The sequence below is a fragment of the Geotrypetes seraphini genome, chromosome 15 (assembly GCF_902459505.1).
Source record: "Geotrypetes seraphini chromosome 15, aGeoSer1.1, whole genome shotgun sequence".
Taxonomy (NCBI): Eukaryota; Metazoa; Chordata; class Amphibia; order Gymnophiona; family Dermophiidae; genus Geotrypetes; species Geotrypetes seraphini.
The window spans coordinates 65638479-65660612 of NC_047098.1; the positions used below are offsets into that span (position 1 = coordinate 65638479).

General features: G+C 39.1%; 1 protein-coding gene across 10 annotated transcripts in view; it reads right to left on the reverse strand.

Moving 5' to 3' along the window:
• TSPOAP1 (TSPO associated protein 1) overlaps positions 1 to 22134 on the reverse strand; it is a 225595-nt gene that overhangs the window by 95419 nt on the left and 108042 nt on the right. For 9 of the 10 annotated variants that reach the window (XM_033922925.1, XM_033922922.1, XM_033922920.1 and 6 more), the window contains 4 exons: positions 21839 to 21943; positions 15650 to 15700; positions 12908 to 13085; positions 12725 to 12823 (listed from right to left, as the gene is read on the reverse strand). In XM_033922925.1, coding sequence (XP_033778816.1) covers positions 12725 to 12823; positions 12908 to 13085; positions 15650 to 15700; positions 21839 to 21943 — 433 coding nt within the window. The remainder of the gene's footprint in view (positions 1 to 12724; positions 12824 to 12907; positions 13086 to 15649; positions 15701 to 21838; positions 21944 to 22134) is intronic. The other variant, XM_033922919.1, reaches the window with a different exon arrangement.

Sequence of the window (22134 nt, forward strand, 5' to 3'; positions counted from 1 at the left end):
TCAGCTCTGACAGAAGTTAAATAAAAAAAAAGAGAATGACTGGTGGATGATGAAATGTGTGTTTACTTTGTTGCTCAAGTTAGGATAATTATTGCATATATAATAAAATAAAAAATAAAATTAGTTGCTGTTAGTATTCAAGGACCAATCACGTCAAAGAATGATGCTTGTCTGGGCAGTTTTATCCTTACACACACAGACTCATAGCATTGGCAGACGCTTGTGTACATGACATATATGTCATCTATTTTAATGTACTGTATACTTATGTACAGAATTTTAAAATATAAAGTAAATTTCTGTAATTTCATGTGGCACACCTGGAATCTCTTCGGTGTACTCTACTGTGCCTTGGCACACAGTTTGAGAGATACTGTTCTAGATAATATGCTAAAGCACACATGCAGTCCAAGGTGTGCAGTGCTGCTTCTAAAGGATAAGTGTGCTTCAGGAAAGAAACTAATGTTAATTTGAATAACTACCCTGTTGTGATAAAATCTGATGTAAGTTGGGGTCTGATAAATCTGGCAGCAGCGAGTATAGTTAAAAATACCACTTTCCATGGGAGATATTTTAGGGAACAGGAATGAAGAGGTCCAGAGTCATCATGAGAACCATGAGGATGACAAGCAGCTCTCAAGCCACTGGAGGAAGCTTGAAACGGGGTTTGGAAAGGAACAAGCCTTTCATGAACAGAACTACCAAAGCCTTGTTATTAGTCCTTGAGTGGAAAACATCAATTGATCTCAGGTGTACCCTGAGTTAGGTTTTGATCCTGAATTAGAAAAATGGAGAAAGTACACTAGAAGAGAAGGAAGAGAGTATGTAGTAGAGTTAAATGCTCTGGCTGTACACCAGAGGGAAAAACTTGTCCATCTAAAATAGTAACACTGTGTGTGTAAGGTTTGATAAAAGCTATAAGTAGCATGGATATGTCTTCTGTAAAGTTCAAAGAGATTAGATTTATGTTATCATGAACTATATTTTCAGGGTGAGAAGTGGGAGCTGGGGTGAAAGAAGGATTGCCCATTCTGTGTGATGAGAGCTGGAGAAGGATTTACCGTATTTTTCACTCCATTAGACAGACACTTTTCCCCCCCAAAAAAGTGAGTGGAAATAAGGGTACGTCTAATGGAGCGAATACGCAAAGCGCTACGCCCCCCCCTCCGTACCTTTTTTTTTTAACTTCTAAGCCTAACTCCCTGAGAGCGGCGCACAAGGGTTGCTGGCTGCCTGGTCCTCGCCGCTTCCGCTGAAAACGGCAGAAGTGGCTGCCTCCTCTTCTGTTCTCTGGCGACATAGCGGCACACCAGGTTGCCTGCCTGGTCCCGTGCCGCTTCCCGCAAGAAGCGCAGAAGAGCGGGACTTGGGTGTGATTATATATGATGATCTTAAGGTGGCTAAAAGGACATTGTTTTGACAGAGAAGGCAAAACAGTTAACAAAGCATGGTAAAACATAACATGACAAACTGGTATGGTGAGACATAGCATGATGAACATTATGTAACAAAACATAGCATTATAAGTATGGCTAACATGGCATGGGGAAGGGACACGATCAATCAAACTCAGGAGCAAACAGTTTATTGAAACTACATGAATAAAATAATGCATCTACACAAAGGTATGCAAGTCTAACATAAGTCTTTCAATCCTTTTGGTAATGGACCCAAACAAGGTCCGTGTTTTGGCTGTAAAAGCCTTCCTCAGGGGTATATATAGGTAAGGCCCAGTAGATGGCGTCAAGATACAACAAATAAAATCAAAAAGGAGTGATCTAAACAACTTATTAAGAGCCTGCTGCTCAATCTGGATCCAAGTGTAAGACTGGAAAACGTGAGCTTCTGCCAAAGCCGAATGGCATCACTGCTGAACGAAACACGGACCGTGTTGGGGTCCACTTCCATAACATTTTCATATTTATACATACAAGGGGCATTCATTAATTTATCTACCTCAGAAGAAAAGGAGAGTTTTCAAAACAGTTTTGTTTTATTTTTCAATATAGTCCCCAATAGTCCATACACTTCATCTATTTTTCCTGCAATGACTTTCTAGGGGATTTACTAAACTTACCGATCATCTAATGATCGTCACTAAACCAGTTTGACTATCAAATGGATTTCCTGATACGATGCACCAAACTGCTCACCTTGTGTTTTCCGAGCGATCACTCATTCTCTGATCCGATTCAAATTTAAAGGATATTTTCAAAGTCATTTCACAGACAAACCCAGGAAACAAAATGTTTTCTGGAGGAGATTTGCGCCTCTCAGAAGTCTTGTGGATCCTGTTTCATTTCCTATGAAAAGTTGGAATCTGACACTTCAAAAGTACTCTGCTCGGGAGGTACGTGGAAGATAGTCTGCTCTACCTGGATGAGTGTTGAGACGGGAGTTTGTCATCTGATCCACAACATACAAAATTCTTTTACTCACAAAATTAAATATACAACTCCCCAGCTTCCCTTGACAAATATCCAATTCCATATGTTTTGCCTTGGGCACTGTAATCCAATAAACAAAATTTACTTTCAATTCCCTCCATATAGGAGCTTTTCTATGATACGACCTGCAAAGCTATAGTTTCTGTCACAGTACCCTCTCTATGGAACGCGCTCCCATTAGATATCAGACTTGAAACATCCCTGGACAAATTCAAGTCCAAACTGAAAACCATCCTCTTTGAGGATGCTTACAAAACCTGAGAACAAACTTTATACTCAGCTAACATAATCCACAATGGGAAGGAACAAGTAACAGCTTCCATGAAGTGACCCCTTACCCCTACTGTTTTTTCCACATCTTTCCTCTCCCCTTTTTTTTCTTATCTCAATGTATTTTTTTCTCTCCTGCCCCCCTTGTTTCAATAAGTTGTTTTTTTTTTTGGTCTTGTCTTCCCCCCTCCTCTTATTTTAACTTTTAAAGGCTTTATTATTGCTTTTTAATTAGGATTGTAAACCTTCTAAGTATTTTTTGATAGACGATATATCAAGTATTGAATAAACTTGGAAACTTAGAGCTCCTCTGCTCACTTTGAAATATGTATCGGTTGTGTTGTGCTGAACACAACAGTCGATACAGAGCTGGAGCGCAGGAGTTTTCCCAAGACTGATGCTCCAATGTATCCTCAGGCTGGGCTGAGGCTGGTGCAAGCACCCTGTAAGCCTGTGTAGACTGCTTAAGCAGTAGCCCTGAAAGCTCATCTCTGAGCATAGCTCCTGGAGAAAAGGCATAGGTGTAGGCAGGGAAGCTGGTGTGGAGGCAGCCTGTGGTATAGCTTGTCAAGATGTAGGAGACTTCAAGGAACCAGAAGGCAGTTGATGCGTCAGAACAATCAAAGAAGCACTGAAACTTCCCAGGCATTTAAGACTCTGATGCAGGGGAGGTGTCAGCACCATGCATGGAATGAGAACCATGACAATGGTTCCTAGGTGTCTTATGCTTTTGGTTTCTCGATGCATGATGGATTGACAAAGAGGATCTAGTCCCTTCAAGTCCTCAGCAATGAATCTGATGCTGGATGCTCTCAATGCTGCGCTGGTGAACTTGATATTGAAGTAAAAATAATAATTAATAATAATAATTTTATTCTTATATACCGCCAAAGCCATAGTAGTTCGAGGCGGTTCACAATAAGAAGAGCTGGACAATCAGTGAAATAGTGAGTTTTTAGGTTACAAATCAGTTATACAAGTTTGTTTTTACTAGTTTTCTAAAATTTAGATAGGATGAGGAGAGCTTAATGATGTTACCCAGCCAATCGTTTAGTTGACCCGCTTGGAAAGCAAGAGTTCAGTCCAGGTATCTTTTATAATGGCAGGCCTTTATTGCTGGATGAATAAACATATGAACTCTACGTGAAGGCCTAATAGAACAGTAGGTTCCATGCCTTGCACAGAATCCCCTGCCATGCTCAATGCTGATGCAGTTCCAAAATGTTTACTACACTAGATTCTGCAGGCTTGAAAGGATCTCTTTTGTATAGACAAACAGAGATCATATTGAATGTCCTGGTACTCAGGAGACAAGCACCAAACACACCAATTATGGGAGTCAGAGCCTGAAAAAAAGTCCTATTGTATCATGTACACTTCTTAAAGCCCTATGATATCCTCTTTGATATGGAGGGAAAAACAGCTGATGCAAGATGAAAAGGCTCAATGGCTAAGGAAGTTCAAGTACTAGATATACTGAAAACTGTCAATGTTCCTCTGCCAAAAAAGGTCTTAAAGACCTTGAAGGCCACAAAAACACAAACTCAAATTTGACAAAATGAAAAATACAAGGAAAAAAGGACAAACTTATAAAATAAAATAATAAAAATCCCACAAGGCACCAAAAAGTTTTGATGCTCTGAAGAGAGATTGACAGAGCAACCTCTCTGCTCCATGGAAAACCAAAGACTGATGGCCCCATACTCAAGCACTGAATGGGAAGGCACCTGAGAATGCACAGTATGGGTACCATCTCAGTGTTACTACATTTGATAGTGTCCGCACTGGGCATCAGATGATGTCACTCATATGTGAGAATATTATGCCTGCTGATGCTCAGAGAAGATAACAATATATTGTACTTGATATGTCTAATTTTTAGAGAAGTTTAGGCAAATTATATTATAGCATACTTGTTTTCTGTTATTGTCATGATGGTAGTACAAAAGGAAGTGGGAACAGACAATGAACACTCCACTGAAGATCACTGATGTAAAACCAACTTGTTTATTTCATAAAAGGACACAAGCAGAAGCTTCTACCTGTGGGTTCTCTGTCCTGATGGACTTTTTGGTGTTTAATTGTCATGATGGTCCCATATTAAATAGTACTGCTATTATATTAAAGAAGGGTAAAGAAGGAGGAAAAAATTTCTCTCTTCACTTTTAGTTTTTCTTTGGTTTGGAGACAGAGCTGATATCTCAGCTGATTTCATTGCAACTGCTTTGGTGGGTCAGTTGCGTCACTGTATTGATCAGTTTCAATTCAAGAAAACAGCTAAAAACCCAATTGTTTGTCACCGCATTCTTATGACTTAACAACTTTGGAAAAGAAAAGATAGTTCTTCCCTGTTGATTTTAGCTTGTTATAATTATTATGTTTGTTTTAACTCATGTGAAAGAAACATTTACTCCCTCCTTTACTAAAGTGTAGTAGGTTTGAGTGTTGGAGTAGTTACCACCGCTGCTGGCGCTAAAACCTGCGCTACGCTTTAGAAAAGGAGGGGGTAAATGTTTCACATGAGTTAAAACAAACATAACTATAACAAACTAAAATCTTAAAGTGTTATAGAAAAAAAAAATTAAATAAAAAATAAACAGATTTTTGTGATGAATGATTAACTTTTCCCATGTTAAGATATTTGATTAGGGGGGAAAAGGGTGGGTTTTACTTGTTGTTATTATATAATACATGAGTATTTCAATAATTTCACAGTAAGGATAATTTTATGATTTATTGAATAGGGAGGGAGGGGGAGGGACTTTTAGATTCAATAAGGATGATATAAATGTTAGATTTCTTTCATAATATTTAAAATACTATAGAATTTTAATTTGTAATGAAATGTTAAATTTGATGCTTATATGAGAGTTAATCAAGTATGTATCTTTAAGTTTTAAATGAGTTTATTTGCTACACTTGTTGTAACATATGAAAATGAATAAAGAATTTAAAAACAAAATAAAAAATAAACAGATAATTTCATCACAATTGGGATTATTGATGCATTTGCTTTAAAAGTGGGATTACAGACATACCATAATGCTGTTCTGCAGAAAAAAAAAAAAACCAACTTCAAAATACTAACCACAAAACTGAATCAATCTGGGAATATACACACGGGTAATGCTTCTCCTTACAAATAATACTCTAGTAGAAATGCTTAGCTTGAAAATATTTTAATATTTAATTGGGAGGGTAGAAATCTGATAGGATAATGAATTTAAATATATTGAATTGGGGTTTATTATATAAATTTTATGTGTTGAGCATTATGATTGTTTAGGAGGGAGGGGGGATTAATTCTGAAATGGATATTAATGATATATTAAGTATGATATTGAAGTATAAAATGTTGTATTTACTGTTACACTTATTGTAAGTTTGAAAATAATAAAGAATTGGAAAAAAAAATTGACAATACTGAGACAATTATCAAACCCAATCTCTCAATTTAATAAGAAAAATCAGCTCAGTGAATTTTGGCATACCTTTGTCGTGATAGACTATAAAGAATGTAGTTGATTCTCCGTCATATTGAAGTTTACTGGAGTTCTTTTTAGAGTGATAAGAGACTGATCCATTGAGTCAAGCCAGCTTCTAGATATTTCTGTACTCATTTTATTCAATAATATAGTCCACTGCTATATACTAATTTTTTTATGGCATACATGTGAAACCAAAAAGCAGATCAGTTCAAATAACAAGAAGTCCAATTTATTAATATCAATGACTTGATGTGGCCACATTTCACCCACAGGCTGTGTCAGGGGTAATGACTGCAGGGGAAAGCAACAAGAAATAAAACCCTGCTCATCCGTATTTCTGTATCACAAAGCAAATCAAAAAGTCTTGTTTAAAATGGCAGCAGTTCTTGAACTGATTAGCAGGGGTCTATTTCTTTTTGCTTTCTCCTGTGGTCACTAACCCCTGATGTGGCCTGTAGGTGAAACGTGGCCTCATTGGGTCACTAATATTAATAAATCGGACTGCTGGTTGTTTGGACTGATCTGCTTTTTAGTTTTGTGTTTAATTTGTGACAGGTCTTTGCCTCGCATTTGTGTTGCTATGGACAGACAATGCAAAAATAACCTGTAATTCAGCAAAATGGAATTTGTAACTTGCCACCCCAGACAAAAGCTTAGGAATCATTCTACGAATCTATAATTCAGTAATCTAGTTTTCTCTATAAAATGCTAAATGTTACCTATACAAGCTAGATAGCAAAATACATAACCTGATAATTGGTAATAGTTCTTAAAAAATATTCTCTTTTTTGGCAAGTTCTAAATACATTCCCTTCAGTTTCAAATACTATTCTGTATTTGATATAGTGCTCTATTAGTGAGCTTTCTGGGCTGCTTACAATAAAATAAATACATTTAAAAGGAAAGCTGGAAAGAAATACAATGGGAGGCATTCAACACCATCAAAGTCACTGGGGGTGCCCAACAATCAACCTCATGGTATCAGCATCCAACAAGAAAGCAGCTCGGTTCTTCAGTCGAAGGTATGAGCCCGAGGGTGAAAGCTGATTGGCTGATCCTTGTCTTGTCTCACCTGTCACTCGGTGTGATGGATGGTGTACCCATTATACTACTTGGGCAGTTGCCCAGGGCATAATCAGTCTAGAGGAAGGAAGTAAGAGAGAGAAAAAAAAGGCAAGGGTCTACACAGTATTCAAAATGTGAAACAGTAGACCAGGGGTGCCCAATAGGTCGATCGCGACCAGTAGATCCAGACAACAAAGGTAGGAAAAATGATTTTATTTTCAATTTAGTGATCAAAATGTGTCTGTTTTGAGAATTGATATCTGCTGTCTATATTTTGCACTATAGCCTCCTTTTACTAAACTGCAATAGCGGTTTTTAGCGCAGGGAGCCTATGAGCATTGAGAGCAGCGCAGGGCATTCAGCGCAGCTCCCTGCGCTAAAAAAACATTATTGCAGTTTAATAAAAAGGGAGGTGGTATATTTGTCTATAGTTGTTCTTGAGGTGACATTGCATAAAGTCATCTGCCTTGACCTCTTTGGAAAATCCCCAGAATATAAATGATAATTAACATTTTCTCTGCGTACAGTGTGCTTTGTGTTTTTTTTTAATTTTATTGTTGGTAGATCATTTTGACTTGGTCATTTTAAAAATAGCTCGCAAGCCCAAAAAGTGTGGGCACCCCTGCAGTAGACCATAGAAGAAACCAGTCCTCCCCCCCCAAAAAAAAAAGGTTAGCACATTTTAATCAATATCCAATTCAATTGCAAACATAAAAATCTGATGTCTTGGTTATGTTAGAATGGAACCTTCATCAAGGGTATGTTAATTTTTTTTACTTAGAGGAAAGGAAGGACAGGGGAGATATGATTCAGACGTTCAAATACTTGAAAGGTATTAACGTAGAAGAAAATCTTTTCCAGAGAAAGGAAAATGGTAAAACCAGAGGACATAATTTGAGGTTGAGGGGTGGAAGACTCAAGAGCAATGTAAGGAAATTCTTCTTTAAGGAGAGGGTGGTGGATGCATGGAATGCACTCCCGAGAGAGGTGGTGGAGAGGAAAACGGTGACGGAGTTCAAAAAAGCGAGGGATGAACACAGAGGATCTAGAATCAGAAAATAATAGTAAATATTGAAGAGCCAAGGCCAGTACTAGGCAGCCTTACATGATCTATGTCTGTATATGGCCGTTTGGGGGTTGGTGGGCTGGGGATGGCTTCAATGGCTGGGAGGGTGTAGATGGACTGGAGTGAGCTTTGACAGAGACTTCAGTAGTTGGAACCTAAGAACAGTACCAGACAGAGCCTAGAAATAATTAAGGAGAAGAAGAAGAAAAAAAACCCCAAAAAACAAATTTTTAGATTGAATCAGGTTAGGCAGACTAGATGGACCATTCAGGTCTTTATCTGCCATCATCTACTATGTTACTATGTTAGTTTTTATCACCTTTGCTGGTCTGCTGTTTTATCCCTAGAGGGAGGAGATGCCTTGCGTCTGCTATCATAGTCATCGTTATTACTAACTCAGCAGTGGAAATAAGAGTTTCCATAGTTGAATCTGTCAGCAGTTGGTTACATCTCATCAGAGGGTACATCCTCCTGTTTCCATGCTAGCCAGCAGTGGAGGGAGGACCTACCTCTCCCCCACCAACCACCCAGGACACCGCTTGACCCAGTGATATTTCAGTAGTTCTTTAGTGCATCAAAAGCAAAACTTGTTAGATTAATAGTGGTATCAAAATTTGAAGCTTCTAGGTAAGCTGATGGGATGATAACAACCATTATAGTCTAACTTCTGCCCTGTAGCAGTTCAGGTGATAAAGATTCTGAGAGTGTGCAGCACAGCCACTCTCCACAGCTCCAGGCTTGCTATTCAGAGTGGAAGTGTGCACATATAGAGAGGTAAAAGGCTACCGTGACAGGTGGTATTGAGTATGGCTAGTGCAGTTGTGAGCAAGAGTTAAGGAGTTCCAGAGACATGGGAACACAGATGGGAAGGGGAAGAAAAAAGGAGACCATAACCCCACCTCTCTGGAATCAGGCAATTCGGTCTTACTGTTACCATGATGTGTACTCTTCATTGGCCGATGTACCTCAGACTAAGTCTTATTTATCAGTAAGGGGGGAAATGCAGAAAAGTACAGACCTAGTTCAGATGGGCTGTTTTCAAGTCCAAAGGAAAACTACGAGGCGAATCAAACATTAAAGGCAATTGTTAAATTAAGTAATAACTGAAACAGAGTTAGCAAAATGCAACTTATGTATTTGTACATTGCCTGTTGGATAGTTCGTCCACGCACAGTGCAGTGCTCGGCCTTTAGTTGTGTGGCAGCTATGAGGTTAGTGGAATTCCGTATGCCATATATATAAAATGGAGCGTGCATTAGCAACACAGAGAGGTTATTTTGGTAAGTTTCAGAAGATCTGGGGACCATTAGCAGATTTCTGTAATAAATGAAATCATTTTCCCATAATAAAAATCTTATTAAGAAGGGAGGGGGGTGGGTTTCATTTTATTTATCTCATAAAATATTTGTCATTATTTTTATTATAATTGTTATGTGTATTGGGAGGGGAGGGAAAAGAAGGGTTTAAATTTTAACAACAATTATTATACATATTAGGTAATACAGATATTTTAGGTATTATTGTTTATAAATACAGAATAATATATTGTATTTACAGTGATACATGAAAGGAATTCAAGTGTATGTTTTATGTGATCTTTTTAAATTTCTATGTTACACTTGTGGATATATGAAAATGAATAAAAAATTTAAAACAGGAAAACAATAGATCTGTATGTTTTTCCAAAGTTAGATGTTTCTCCAGGTTCAATATTATATTCCAGCCCGCTCACTTGGATCATAGTTTCTTTTATCTTTTCGTTGGGCGTTGTTAAAAATAATTTATTTTTTTCAGTGTTTAATTTTAGTTTAAACGCGGACATCCAGAGCTCAATCTGATTTAAAATATTTGCCAAAGAATTAGTAAAATCAGATGACAAAGAGATTAATGGAATTATAATAGTGATGTTATTTGCATAAATATAAAAGTTAAGCTTTAAACTTTTGTAACCAATTGCCCAATGAAATAAGATAAATGTTAAACAGAGTTGGGGACAGAGGGGAGCTCTGCGGCACCCCACAAGAATTATCCCAGCAATAGGACAGATTGTCATCCTTAATCACCTGATGAGATCTTTTGTCAAGGAACCCCTGAAACCAGTTTAAAACTTTTCCTGCAATGCTAATAGTCTGGTGTCATGGTCAGTAGCTTGGATACTTGGCGGTCTAGTTTCGCAGCCTGTGTGGCCATCGTACATTTTTTTGCGTTTGATGCCTCTGATTGGGGGGTGCATGAATGGTTTCTGGGTTCTCCTTTGCCTGGTTGTGGTAGTTCGGATAAGGCGGTTGTTCATATAAGCTGGGCTGTCTCCATTCATGGCTTTAAATTGTAGACAGTAAAATTTGAATCGTATTCTTGCTTGTATTGGGAGCCAGTGTGAATCAAGGTATGCAGCGGTTATATGGTCGTATTTCTTCAGTGAATAGATCAGTCTCAGGGCTCTGTTTTGTACTGTTTGTAGTTGTTTTATCATGACTGCTGGGCAGGGGAGATAGAGGATGTTGCAGTAATTTAGAAGTCCTAGGACTAGGGATTGGACCATGAGCTGGAATTGTTTTCTGTCGAAGAATTTTTGGATTTGCCTTAAGTTTCGCATGACCGCAAATGATTTCTGAATTGTTTTGTTGATTTGTGGTTGCATGGTACAGCCTCTGTCTATCATCACTCCCAGAAGTCTTAGGGTGGGTTGAATGGGGTATGTGATTGAGTTTATTACTAAGTTATGGTTGGGGGTTTTGTTTTTTTCGAGATGTATCAATTTTGTTTTGTCTGGGTTCAGTTTTAGTTTGTGTTCTTTCATCCATGTAGCCACTGTTTCTAGTGTTCTATGTAGTGTGTCTGTCATGGAGGGTGTTGATTGATCATCCCCACCAGCCCACCTTCAAACTTCATTTGGTGGGGGGTTATCCTTAAAATTGTGAGCCTTTCCAAACACATTTGCTTTTGTCTATTGAGAAATGCATGCACTTTAAAGCATGCAGCTCTTCCCCTCCATCAACTTTCCCCTTTCTATTCTGAGCCTGGGTAGGGAAGTAGAGGAGCAGGACCCCCCCCCCCCCAAAAAAAAAAAAACAACAACAACAACAATGGAGGCCACCTCAGAGTTCTCCAGGGCCTGCCATAGGCTCCTGGACCTTGCATGGAAGCACGCTGTTCTACACAGTACTAAGAATGTTCCCAAGCAAGAAAAGTTCAGAACAAAGCAGCCCTTTTACTAAGCTGTGCTAAGAAATGGGCTTAGTGCATCCTTTTGTGTACCTTCCCCTTTGTGGTAAGCCCATTTCTAGTGCAGCCATCAAAAGGGTATTTTTGTATTTCTAGAATGGCCTGCTAATGTTAGTGCATGGACATTTAAAAAAATTACCTTGGGATCACCTCCTAATAGGGGGCACTAAGTGTTTCCACGTTGAAAACATGCTAACCAGTTAGTGTGATAGTAATGTCAGTATGCTATCTGAATAGTGTATCCAAACCCATTCTCCATCGTTGACATGCATCCTCAAAAAAAAGATACAAAAGATTGAAAAATGAATGCTTAGTGTGCACAAATACGTTCACGCTACACACAGGGAAGATATTGTAACAAAAAGTTAGTCCAAATATATATATATATATATATATAAAGTCAAAACAAGACCTGACTATGCTGAAAACTAGTGCAGAGAGAGTGAAAGATTACTTAATAAGGTATGTTGTTTGGAACATTTGAATACCTCCTGCAATCGATCATCTCATTGATCCTGCAAACGATCTTCTCATTGAAATGTAGTACAGCTTTTCACAGCTTACAGTGTGCTTCAAAGATTGACTTTTGGGTCTCCTGAAGCAGACCACGAAACGGGGCCACATTGAGACCCCCAAAAACAAGTTTACTCTTATAAGATAAGTGCACCAACAATCCAGTGAGATTTTTCATACATTAGAATCTTTTGAATTTGCATTATATTGATACAGTATCAAGTTGAAAATTTTTTTATGATTTTTACTAGTTCTCAGAGAGTGATTATTTGAACCATTTATGCAATGACTGGACGGTAAACTCTTACCCTAAGAGAGGGTTTTCACCCCCTCTTCAGAGTTTCACTTCTCTGAGCATACCTTATTAAGTAATCTTTCACTCTCTCTGCACTAGTTTTCAGCATAGTCAGGTCTTGTTTTGACTTTATAGTGTGCACAAATGGCAAAACTAATGTAGAACACTTTAGTGTGTCCTGTGTTAAGGTACGCTAGAACCTAATGGAGCTCAGTAAAAGGGCCTTTAAATGCAGAGCTTCAGTTATCTAAACATATTTGTGTTTGATGAGCAGAATTCACCTCTAACCCCACTGTGCAAAATAATGAAGCCATGTGACATGCTACCCAAGCCTGAAACCGATTAATTACTGTACCCTTTGCACTTTCTAGGGAAAGGTTTACAAAACTGGATCCACTCTCATCCAAAAAGTCAATGTCTCCCCAACTGATTATATCCCAAGAAGAAAACATATCTACGGAAACAGAGCAGGATATATTAGATTAGAAGAAAAAATTCGGAACTTCTTGATTTTAGATACCCAATTTCAATTAAATACCTCTTTCCTGCTGATCTGGTGTAGAACAACATGGAGTTGCAGGCAGTTCTGATGTCACAGGTGTAGAGATTAGATGATCTTTCTCCTTTTGCAACCGAAAGCGTTTGAGCTCCTGAGACAGTAAACTAAACTGTTCTTTCTGACATCTGCATTTTTCTTCTAAGTCCCTTACCCTTGCCTAATAAGAAAACACAAAATTGAAAATTCTTATAGCCTTCAAAACACAGTACAGCCAAAATAGCTTAACAAAAATATTAAATATTGGCTTTGCCTAAACCATCTCATAGAATAATGGTAAATTACCTGAATCATTCATTTATTTAACTGGAAAAATATAGATTTTATACATAAACAATTAGATTGTATTCCCATACATGGAGTGAATGCTAAATCCAATAGTCCTTAGCTATATGACAATTCAAAAGGAACCCTCATCATTAATGATAAGAAACCTGCAGGATTGTTTAATACTGTTTAATCAGAAATAAATAACTATCCAGTGAAGTATTTTCTTGAATTTATTAGTATTTATTTCCCATCTTTTTGAAGAAAATCATCCAAGGTACAGGACGACAAAAATGATCTGGACATATGCAGTAAGACTCAGATTCTGTAAACAGCGTCATTATCAGTGGCTGCCGACTGCAGAACCGCAGCTACATGAAAGGTAGGCCTGCCTTTCATGAGAACTGCACCTACGGAGGCACCTTATGACATCTAACACCACTTCCAGTGTTAACCACACCTACAGGGGCATTAGGTGTCACAAGGCGCCTCTGTAGGCGGGATAACGACAGCTTTTTTGGAGGTGCCCTTAGGAGCCTCCTTTTTTAATTAGCTAATTAGTGTGCTGATTAAACCAATTAAGTCAGACAGTGATAGGGCACCTATTGCCACTTAACTTTGGGCACCGTTTACAGAGTCGGCCCTTAGTGATTAAAGTAGTAAACAAAATTCAAACAGTACACTCTAGCAGTGTGCTACTTCTAATGTCAACACAACACACATTCATTCAAACACTGCAAACAGCAGAGGGGGTAAGTGGAAGTGAAAACATAACAGACAGAAACAAATAGAACAGAAGTTTAGATATAAGATAAGAATGAAGACCTTAAGGAAAAATTGCACATGGAGTCATAAAAGATTTGATGCGTCATAACCAAGTCCTGCTGCACAAAGTTCATCTTTTTAGTCCTTCTGAACTGCTTCCTCCATTAAAGGCTTGGCAGAACTAAGCTTTCTCTTCCTTGCCAAAGAGAAGGAAGGTAATAAGCCTGAATAAGTGTAGGAAAGGCCTCCTCTGGATAATTCAAAATATGAGGGTGAATCAAAAATTAAAGGTAATTGATAAATCGTGCAATAATCGGAACAGGGCTAGCGAAATGCAACATGTGTACTTCGTACATTGTCTGTTGTATATGAGTAGTTCGTCCATGCACAGTGCAGCGCATAGCTTTTAGTTATCTGGCAGCCACAAGGTCAAAAACATGGATGCTCCATTGCAAGATTGCACCACTGAAGAAAAAGGTGCAAATAGTGTGCTTTCTTTGGGGGAAAAAAAGGTCTAATATCTGGCAACTAAAATTCAATGCAAAAAGTGCAAAGTAATGCATTTGGGAATTAGAAATCGGAAGGAGCTGTATGTGCTGGGAGGGGAGAGGGACCTTGGGGTGATAGTGTCTGAAGATCCAAAGCAGGGCTGTCCAACTTGTGGCCTGAGGGCCGCATGCAGCCCCATGAAGTATTTTGCGCAGCCTCGGTCGAGGACAATGCAGTGTTTCCTTTGCTGCCCCAGGGTGTTTACCGTCTTCCTGGTTCCCTCCTCTGTATTGATGCAGCGTTTGCGTAGCCCCAGAAACATTTGTTTCGGCCAATGCGGCCTAGGGAAGCCAAAAGGTTGGACACCATGATTGAAAGCATGCATTGCAAGTACATTGTAATTGAAAGCAAGCATTACAAATTAACGATTTTTCCCAACAAAGAAGGACTTTCTCTATTAACTCCCATTACATTTAAAACTCAATTTCTTCAAGTTGTGCCCTCTTTAAAATTATTAGGAATCACTTTCGACAGTAAGCTCAATTATCATCTTCATATCAGCACAGTGGTTCAGCGCTGTTTTTACCGGCTATGAATGATTAAATCTATATAACATAAGAAATGCCTTCACCGGATCAGACCCTAGGTCCATCTAGTCCGGCGACCCGCACACGCGGAGGCCAAGCTAGGTACTCCCTGATGGAGACCTTGATTACCCGTATCCCTCAATGTGATTTGCAAGAAGGTGGCACGGGGGAGCTTCATTTTAAAGTTGAAGCATGTTTTCTATGAGCTAAGTTCATTTAAATTATTTAACTTATTTACTAAGCATAAAAGAATAAGAAAAATCATTATAAAAATATACAAAAATGCATTATGCAGGGATGAATGAGGAAATGACACAAGCCGAAGAGTGCTAATATTCGTAGGTCATATTTGATATCCTGATGTGCTACGCATATGAAACCAGTTTATGCACTATAGAAAATATCCACCTATCATTGTGCTTTCAAGTGGACAGACACTTGGGGTTTTTTTTAGGTCTTTTTCCTCTGTTCAGAAAATAGCACCATTAAGTATAAATACTGTGTTTGGGTTAATAATATAAAGAGAAAACAAATTCATCAACAACTAAATCTGGAAAAGCTACCACTCAATGCTTGTTCAAAAAAGTCAATTTTAAAATGTATCCCTTTGTCCTACCTCTAGTAGAAGTACTGCTCCTTCATGTTCCTTCTTTGCTTCCATCTGAGCCTAAAATAAAGAAAGTACAGGTACATTTTTTGAATATGGCATTACACCAGAGCATCAAAGTCCAATGCTGAGCCTTTTTAATGACGCTGCAGCACCATTTTTTTCACTATGTAAGACTCTTAGCATTAGTAAACTGCAGGTTTGGGAAGCTTTAGTTCTGATGATGATATAGGATATTGTTTTTGAATTTCATGTTCTTATGATTCTGTTTTTGTGTTTCCTTAGAGCCCTGAAGAAATGATTTTGCAATCATGAAACGTAGGCCTTCGTTGGCTGTTTGGAGAAGAAGTTTTCACTAGTGCCTGTACCATATTATCAAGCCTGTCTTCCATGAAGCAACAGATAAGTGTGGCTTGTACTTTTCTAGATTAATATTTAATCACCTTACCGTTATAGTTGGCACAGTGAGGTTGCCTATGATAGAATATTGAAGGTTAACCAATGAGGAATTTGGGTTTTCCTTCCTAGCTCTGGCACAATGACTGCCCGGTAGCTTCTGAGGCAAATTCCCCTGCATATGTGCTTCAACTGTATGCTTTAGGTATAAAATAGTTAACCTTGAGCTTTAGCTTCAGCATTTGAACTGGAGGATATAAGTGTTGTGTTTGTGAATTTTGCTCTGGTTCCTCTTTATTTCTTTTTGGTTTCCATACCACATACATAAATCTTGTTTCCCTCCGATTATCACATATAGCAAAGACATGTCTAAATAACATCGTTAATCATCCATATTATAATAGGGATAGAGCACAAATTCAATCAATTCAGAAATACAAGCAAGCTTTAAATCATAGATTGATGTCATCTTTTTGTCATGATTAATGCCATTTTTCTATTAATTATACACCATTTAGTGTTGAAAGAGGGGAAGGGTTTAACGGGAGGGTTTATGATCTTATAATGAATAATGTGATTAGAAGGAGGGTGGGGGGAGGGTTGCATTTATATTTATAAGATATAATGATAAGATGTTCAAGTGGTCTAATTAATAGTGTGTATTATGAATTTTGTACACTTGATGAAAGTTTAAAAATGAATAAAGAATTAAAAAAAAAAAAAAAAAGATTGATGTCACAAAAATTCTAAAAGGCAATTATCAACTGAGATATACCTTAGCATAAAAAGGCACTGGCAAAGAGCAACTGCGCCTCCTGCTGGAAGGGTGCGCTTCTGATGCCCCCATGGTGATTGACATAGGCTACTGCTGTGGTATTGTCCGAGAAGACTCAGACCGCCTTATTCATCAATACCTTCTTGTAAATGCAGGAGAGCCAGCTGGATCGCTCGCTCAAAGCTCTTGACCACTTTCTCTGGGAAAGAGATCAATGTTCCTAAACTGGACTGTCCGCACAAAGAGCTCCCCGGCCATAAAAGCTGGCATCTGTCATTAAAATTCCCCAGTCTGGAAAGGACTACCCCTGAAGAGAGAAGGGGAGAGAGAGAGAGAGAGAGGATTCAACAACCAGACTAGACTGCAATGAACCTCCATTGTCCAAGGGAGCCGCTGATGCAGCAGATCCCTCTGTGGACTACAACAGGAGATTAATGCATCCTGGTCTCAAGTGGACTCTTATCCAAGTAACATCGATTGTTGCGACTATTGACCCCAGGACTTACAAGTATTGCCAGGATGTTGGGCGGTAGTATTCAAAAGGGCACAAATCAACTGGAGAAGTTTCTCCCTGCGTGATTGTGAAAAGAACGCCCGGTTTGCTCTCATGGTGAACCAGACTTCCAGGTATTCCAGGTCTTGTGTGAAAATGAATTGACTCTTCCAAAAATTGATCACTGAGCCTAATTTCTGCAGCAGCTGGATGACTAGTTGAACTGCTTGGTGTCCTTCTGACTTTGATGGGGCTCTGATGAGCCAATTGTCCAGATAAAGATGAACTCGGATACCGAGTCTGCGTAAGTGCACTGCTTCAACAACCATCACTTTGGTAAAGAGTCAAAGAGCTGTTGACAAGCCGAAGGGCAAGACCTGAACTGGAAGAGCTGTTGTAAGATGTGGAACCTCAAAAACCTTCTGTGCTCTGGAAAAATGGAGGTATGCCTCCATCGAAGCCAGAAATTCCTCCATTGTGATCGAGACAATCACCAACCTCACCATTTCCATGCAGAACCTTGGAATTTTTAGAGCTCCATTGACCACTTTGAGATCCAGAATCAGTCTTCAGTCTTCGGAGCCTCTCTTTTTGGCATGATGAAGAATAATGAGTATCTGCCAGAGCCCGAGTCAGACTCGGGAAGCAGCTCTATGGCCACTATACCCAGTAATCTTTGGACAGTGGCTCTAAAATTAAAGAAAAATAAACACGAGCAGAAAAAAAGACTAGCTTCTACTGTCTCACTTGTTGGAAGACAACAGTTAGGAAGTTGGAGGGCAGTTTAGAGGTAAGAGGAGGAGCAAAAAGCTATGCTAATGAGGCTTCCTACAAGAAATCTCACAAGATGGGATCAACTACCCATTTGTTCAGGAATAGAGTAGGTTTGCACAAGAACAGGAATTTAAGACTATAAAGGGCCTTTTTACCAAACAGCAGCAAAACGTGGACTTAGCACACCCTTACATGAGTCATTCCCGCATAGTAAGGCAACTTTTATTGCTGGGGTAAAATGGCTGAATTTCCTATTAATGGCTACATGCTAATTTTCACATTACAACAAGAGCCCCTACTGCCATCTATTTTGTAGGCAATAGAGACTCAGGTGCCTTTGCTAATCAGATAGCAGGTGGCAATGCCTACACCCTAACCGATTAGTGCCAAACAAGCCCACTCTCCACCTCAAGATCTGCTCCAAGCACTACAAAAAATAAATTTGATTTTTTTTAGTGTGTCAGTAGCGTACACACATCATGTCAGTGTACCTCACTATAAGCCATTTTATGCTGTGGTAAGCACAGGTTACTTACTGCTCACCACAGCTTTGTGAAAGAACCCCTAAAATGTGGGATCAACTCCTTAGGAATTAGCATCTTTGTGGCAATATGACATCAGCTCTCACATTAAATGTGGCAAAAAGTCAGCCACTGTAAAAGCACTATTGCTTTTAGTTTTTCATCATTAGCTGAGGTCCATGTATGCAAAGGCTATTTTGCTTGGAGGTAAAATATGATCTTTCAATATCTAAATTATTATATACAATATATTCTGGCTTAGATACTATTTAGGTGATCCTCGAGAATTTCCAGACTGTTAGATGGTGAAGGTATAGCATTTTAATCAAGCTTGTGGCATGCAGAAAGAAATCTGCAGTGATTGTTTTCTAGAGCAAGTATTGGTCAACTTACAGTGTTAGTAGGGAAATGAAAATATAGTGAAGTTGAACAGTAAATCTGAATGACTAAATGCATGGTAAATGCAAAAATAACCCTTTGGAGACCTTGTCCCCTTCAAAAATCAGGTTATGGTACTTGGGGAATGGTAGGGGGAAGAACTGCCTACAAAACAGAAAATGTTATTCTTAACAGTGACCAGGACTATACAGTATGGAAAAATTAGGTTCTTTTTTTAAATATTTCTTTATTCATTTTATAATGAGATACTTGATAAAGGAGGGGGGGTAGGTTTATTTTCTTTATCATAAAATATAAATAAATTATTATAATAGTTGTTATATTGTGTGCAACTAACAAAATAAGGGGAGGGAAAGGGATTCATAATTGAATAATAGTTGATAAAATTATTAAATTTTACATGATATCTAAAATTGTAGTAAGGATTATATAAGATATGTTACTGTTATGGAGATATCAAGTGTATCCCCTCCCCTGAATTTACTCCCTTAAAGATCCCACGTGAGTATCCCATTTTCTCTTAAAATCCGTCACGCTGCTGGCCTTTATCACCTGGAGTGGGAGTCTGTTCCAATGATCCACTATTTCGGTGAAGAAGTACTTCCTGGAGTCGCCATGAAACTTCCCTCCCCTGATTTTCAGCGGATGCCCTCTGGTGGTCGAGGGTCCCATGAGCCAGAAGATATCATCTTCTGACTCGATGTGTCCCGTGATGTACTTATATGTTTCAATCATATCTCCCCGTTCTCTTCTTTCCTCAAGTGAGTACAGCCGCAATTTTTTTAATCTTTCTTCATACGTGAGATCCTTGAGCCCCAAGACCATCCTGGTGGCCGTTCGCTGAACCGACTCGATCCTCAGCACGTCCTTTCGGTAGTGTGGTCTCCAAAACTGAACACAGTACTCCAAGTGAGGCCTCACCATGGCTTTGTACAACGGCATCATAACTTCAGGTCTCCTGCTGACGAAACCTCTGCGGATACACCCCATCATTTGTCTTGCCCTGGAGGAAGCCTTCTCCACTTGATTGGCAACCTTCATGTCCTCACTAATGATCACCCCTAGGTCGCGTTCCGCCGTGGTTCTAACCAAGGTCTCACCATTTAGTACATAAGTTCTACGCGGGTTTCTCTTACCCAGATGCATTATCTTGCATTTTTTAGCATTGAAGCCTAGCTGCCAAGTAGTTGACCATTGTTCCAGCAACAGTAGGTCGTGTGTCATATTATCAGGTAATAAGCTTTTGCCTACTATGTTGCAAAGTTTGCAGGGTTCTGTCTTAGGATCTCTTCTCTTCTCTCTCTACACCTCTTCCTTCGGTGCCCTGATTTCTTCCCATGGCTTCCAGTATGACCTTTATGTTGATGACTCCCAGCTCTACCTCTCTACACCTGAAATTTCACCTGAAGTCCAAGAAAAATTCTCTACTTGTTTGGCTGACATTGACCTGAATGTCCTGCCGTCATCTGAAACTAAATATGTCCAAGACTGAGATGCTCCTCTTTGCTTCTAAACCTTCTGCTCCATCTCCTCCTTTCTCCATCTCTGTAAATAATACTGTCATTGTTCCAGTCTCCTCTGCTCGCAACCTTGGAGTCGTCTTCGATTCTGACCTCTCATTTTCTATGTATATCCAACAAGCTGCCAAATCTGTCACTTCTATCTCTTCAATATCACCAAAATCCGCCCCTTCCTCTCTGAGCACACTACCCGGACCCTTGTCCAAACTCTTGTAACCTCAAGCTTGGATTACTGCAATCTACTCCTGGTATCCCTCAGTGTCGCCTCTCCCTCCTGCAATCTGTGCAAAACTTTGCTGCGCGACTCATGTTCTACCAACCTCGCAATGCTAGTGTCACCCCTCTCCTTAAGTCACTTCACTGACTCCCTATCTGCCATCGCATACACTTCAAGATCTTATTGCAGACCTACAAATGTGTTTATTCTGCTGCTCCTCAATATCTCTCCTCGCTTCTCTCTCCTTATACACCTCCCAGAGAACTATGTTCCTCAGAAAAATCACTCTTAACGTTACCCTTCTCCTCCACTGCCAGTTCCAGACTTCGTTCCTTTCATCTAGCTGCCCCCTATGCCTGGAATAAATTACACGAGCTTGTCCATCAGGCCCCTTTCCTTGTTTAAAAGCAGACTGAAAACCCACCTTTTTGATATAGCTTTCAATCCTTAACCCTACTCCTCTGCCCTCCAACCCAGCCAGCTGATTAACCGTTCCCCTTAACTGTATCCATGACCTTGTTTGTCTGTCTTGCCTGTTTAGATTGTAAGCTCTTTCGAGCAGGGACTGTTTTCTTACTCTTTGTGACTCTGTACAGCGCTGCATGCATCTGGTAGCGCTACAGAAATAATTAATAGTAGTAGTAGAAAGACACCTTCAATTCACATGTAGAAGGAGAAACTGAGGAACAGAGCACAGTGCAGAGAGAGGGGAGGCGGAACCATAAAATGTAGATAATGGCTTCTACACAAACTTGCAAGTAGAGGTGAATAAACCACTGGTTCAAGACTCAAATGCCTTTTGCACTAGAATGTTATGTTTAAATATCTAAAGGTGTGATCGTATTGCTTGCTGGTTGTGATTCTAATTCTTTTCAGAAATAGCACTGTTTTTTGGGCTTGCATTTCAGCTCCTAATGATATATGCAATGAGGCTCTGCAAATTATCAATGCATCTCTCTCAGGTTGCCTCTGGTAAGTTCTCAAAAAATATACTAGTTAAAAATAGTTAACCTTGCTAGAGTCATATGTCCTCTCTGCCTTTTTTTTTTTTTTTTTAATGAGCAGACAGACATCTCCAAACTTAACTTTTACAAGGTGAATACCTGATACAATTGTTTAACTTCCTCTTGTTTTCCATGTAGGACAATCAGTGCTTCATTGTGGTCCTTTTCAAGCTGCTGCTTGTGTTCTATCACCTCTCTCATGTGCTACAAAAGAATAACAAAGTAACTGTTAGATAAAGACCTGAATGAGTAGACCTAGTTTAAGGATTTACCATTTCTAAATAAGTATTATTCTTTTAAAACTTATTTATCCAGTTTCTTAGTTACCTTTTTATCTAAGTTTCCAAGATTATTTAATGTTTGGCATACCACATCGACAGAAACATCTATGAAGT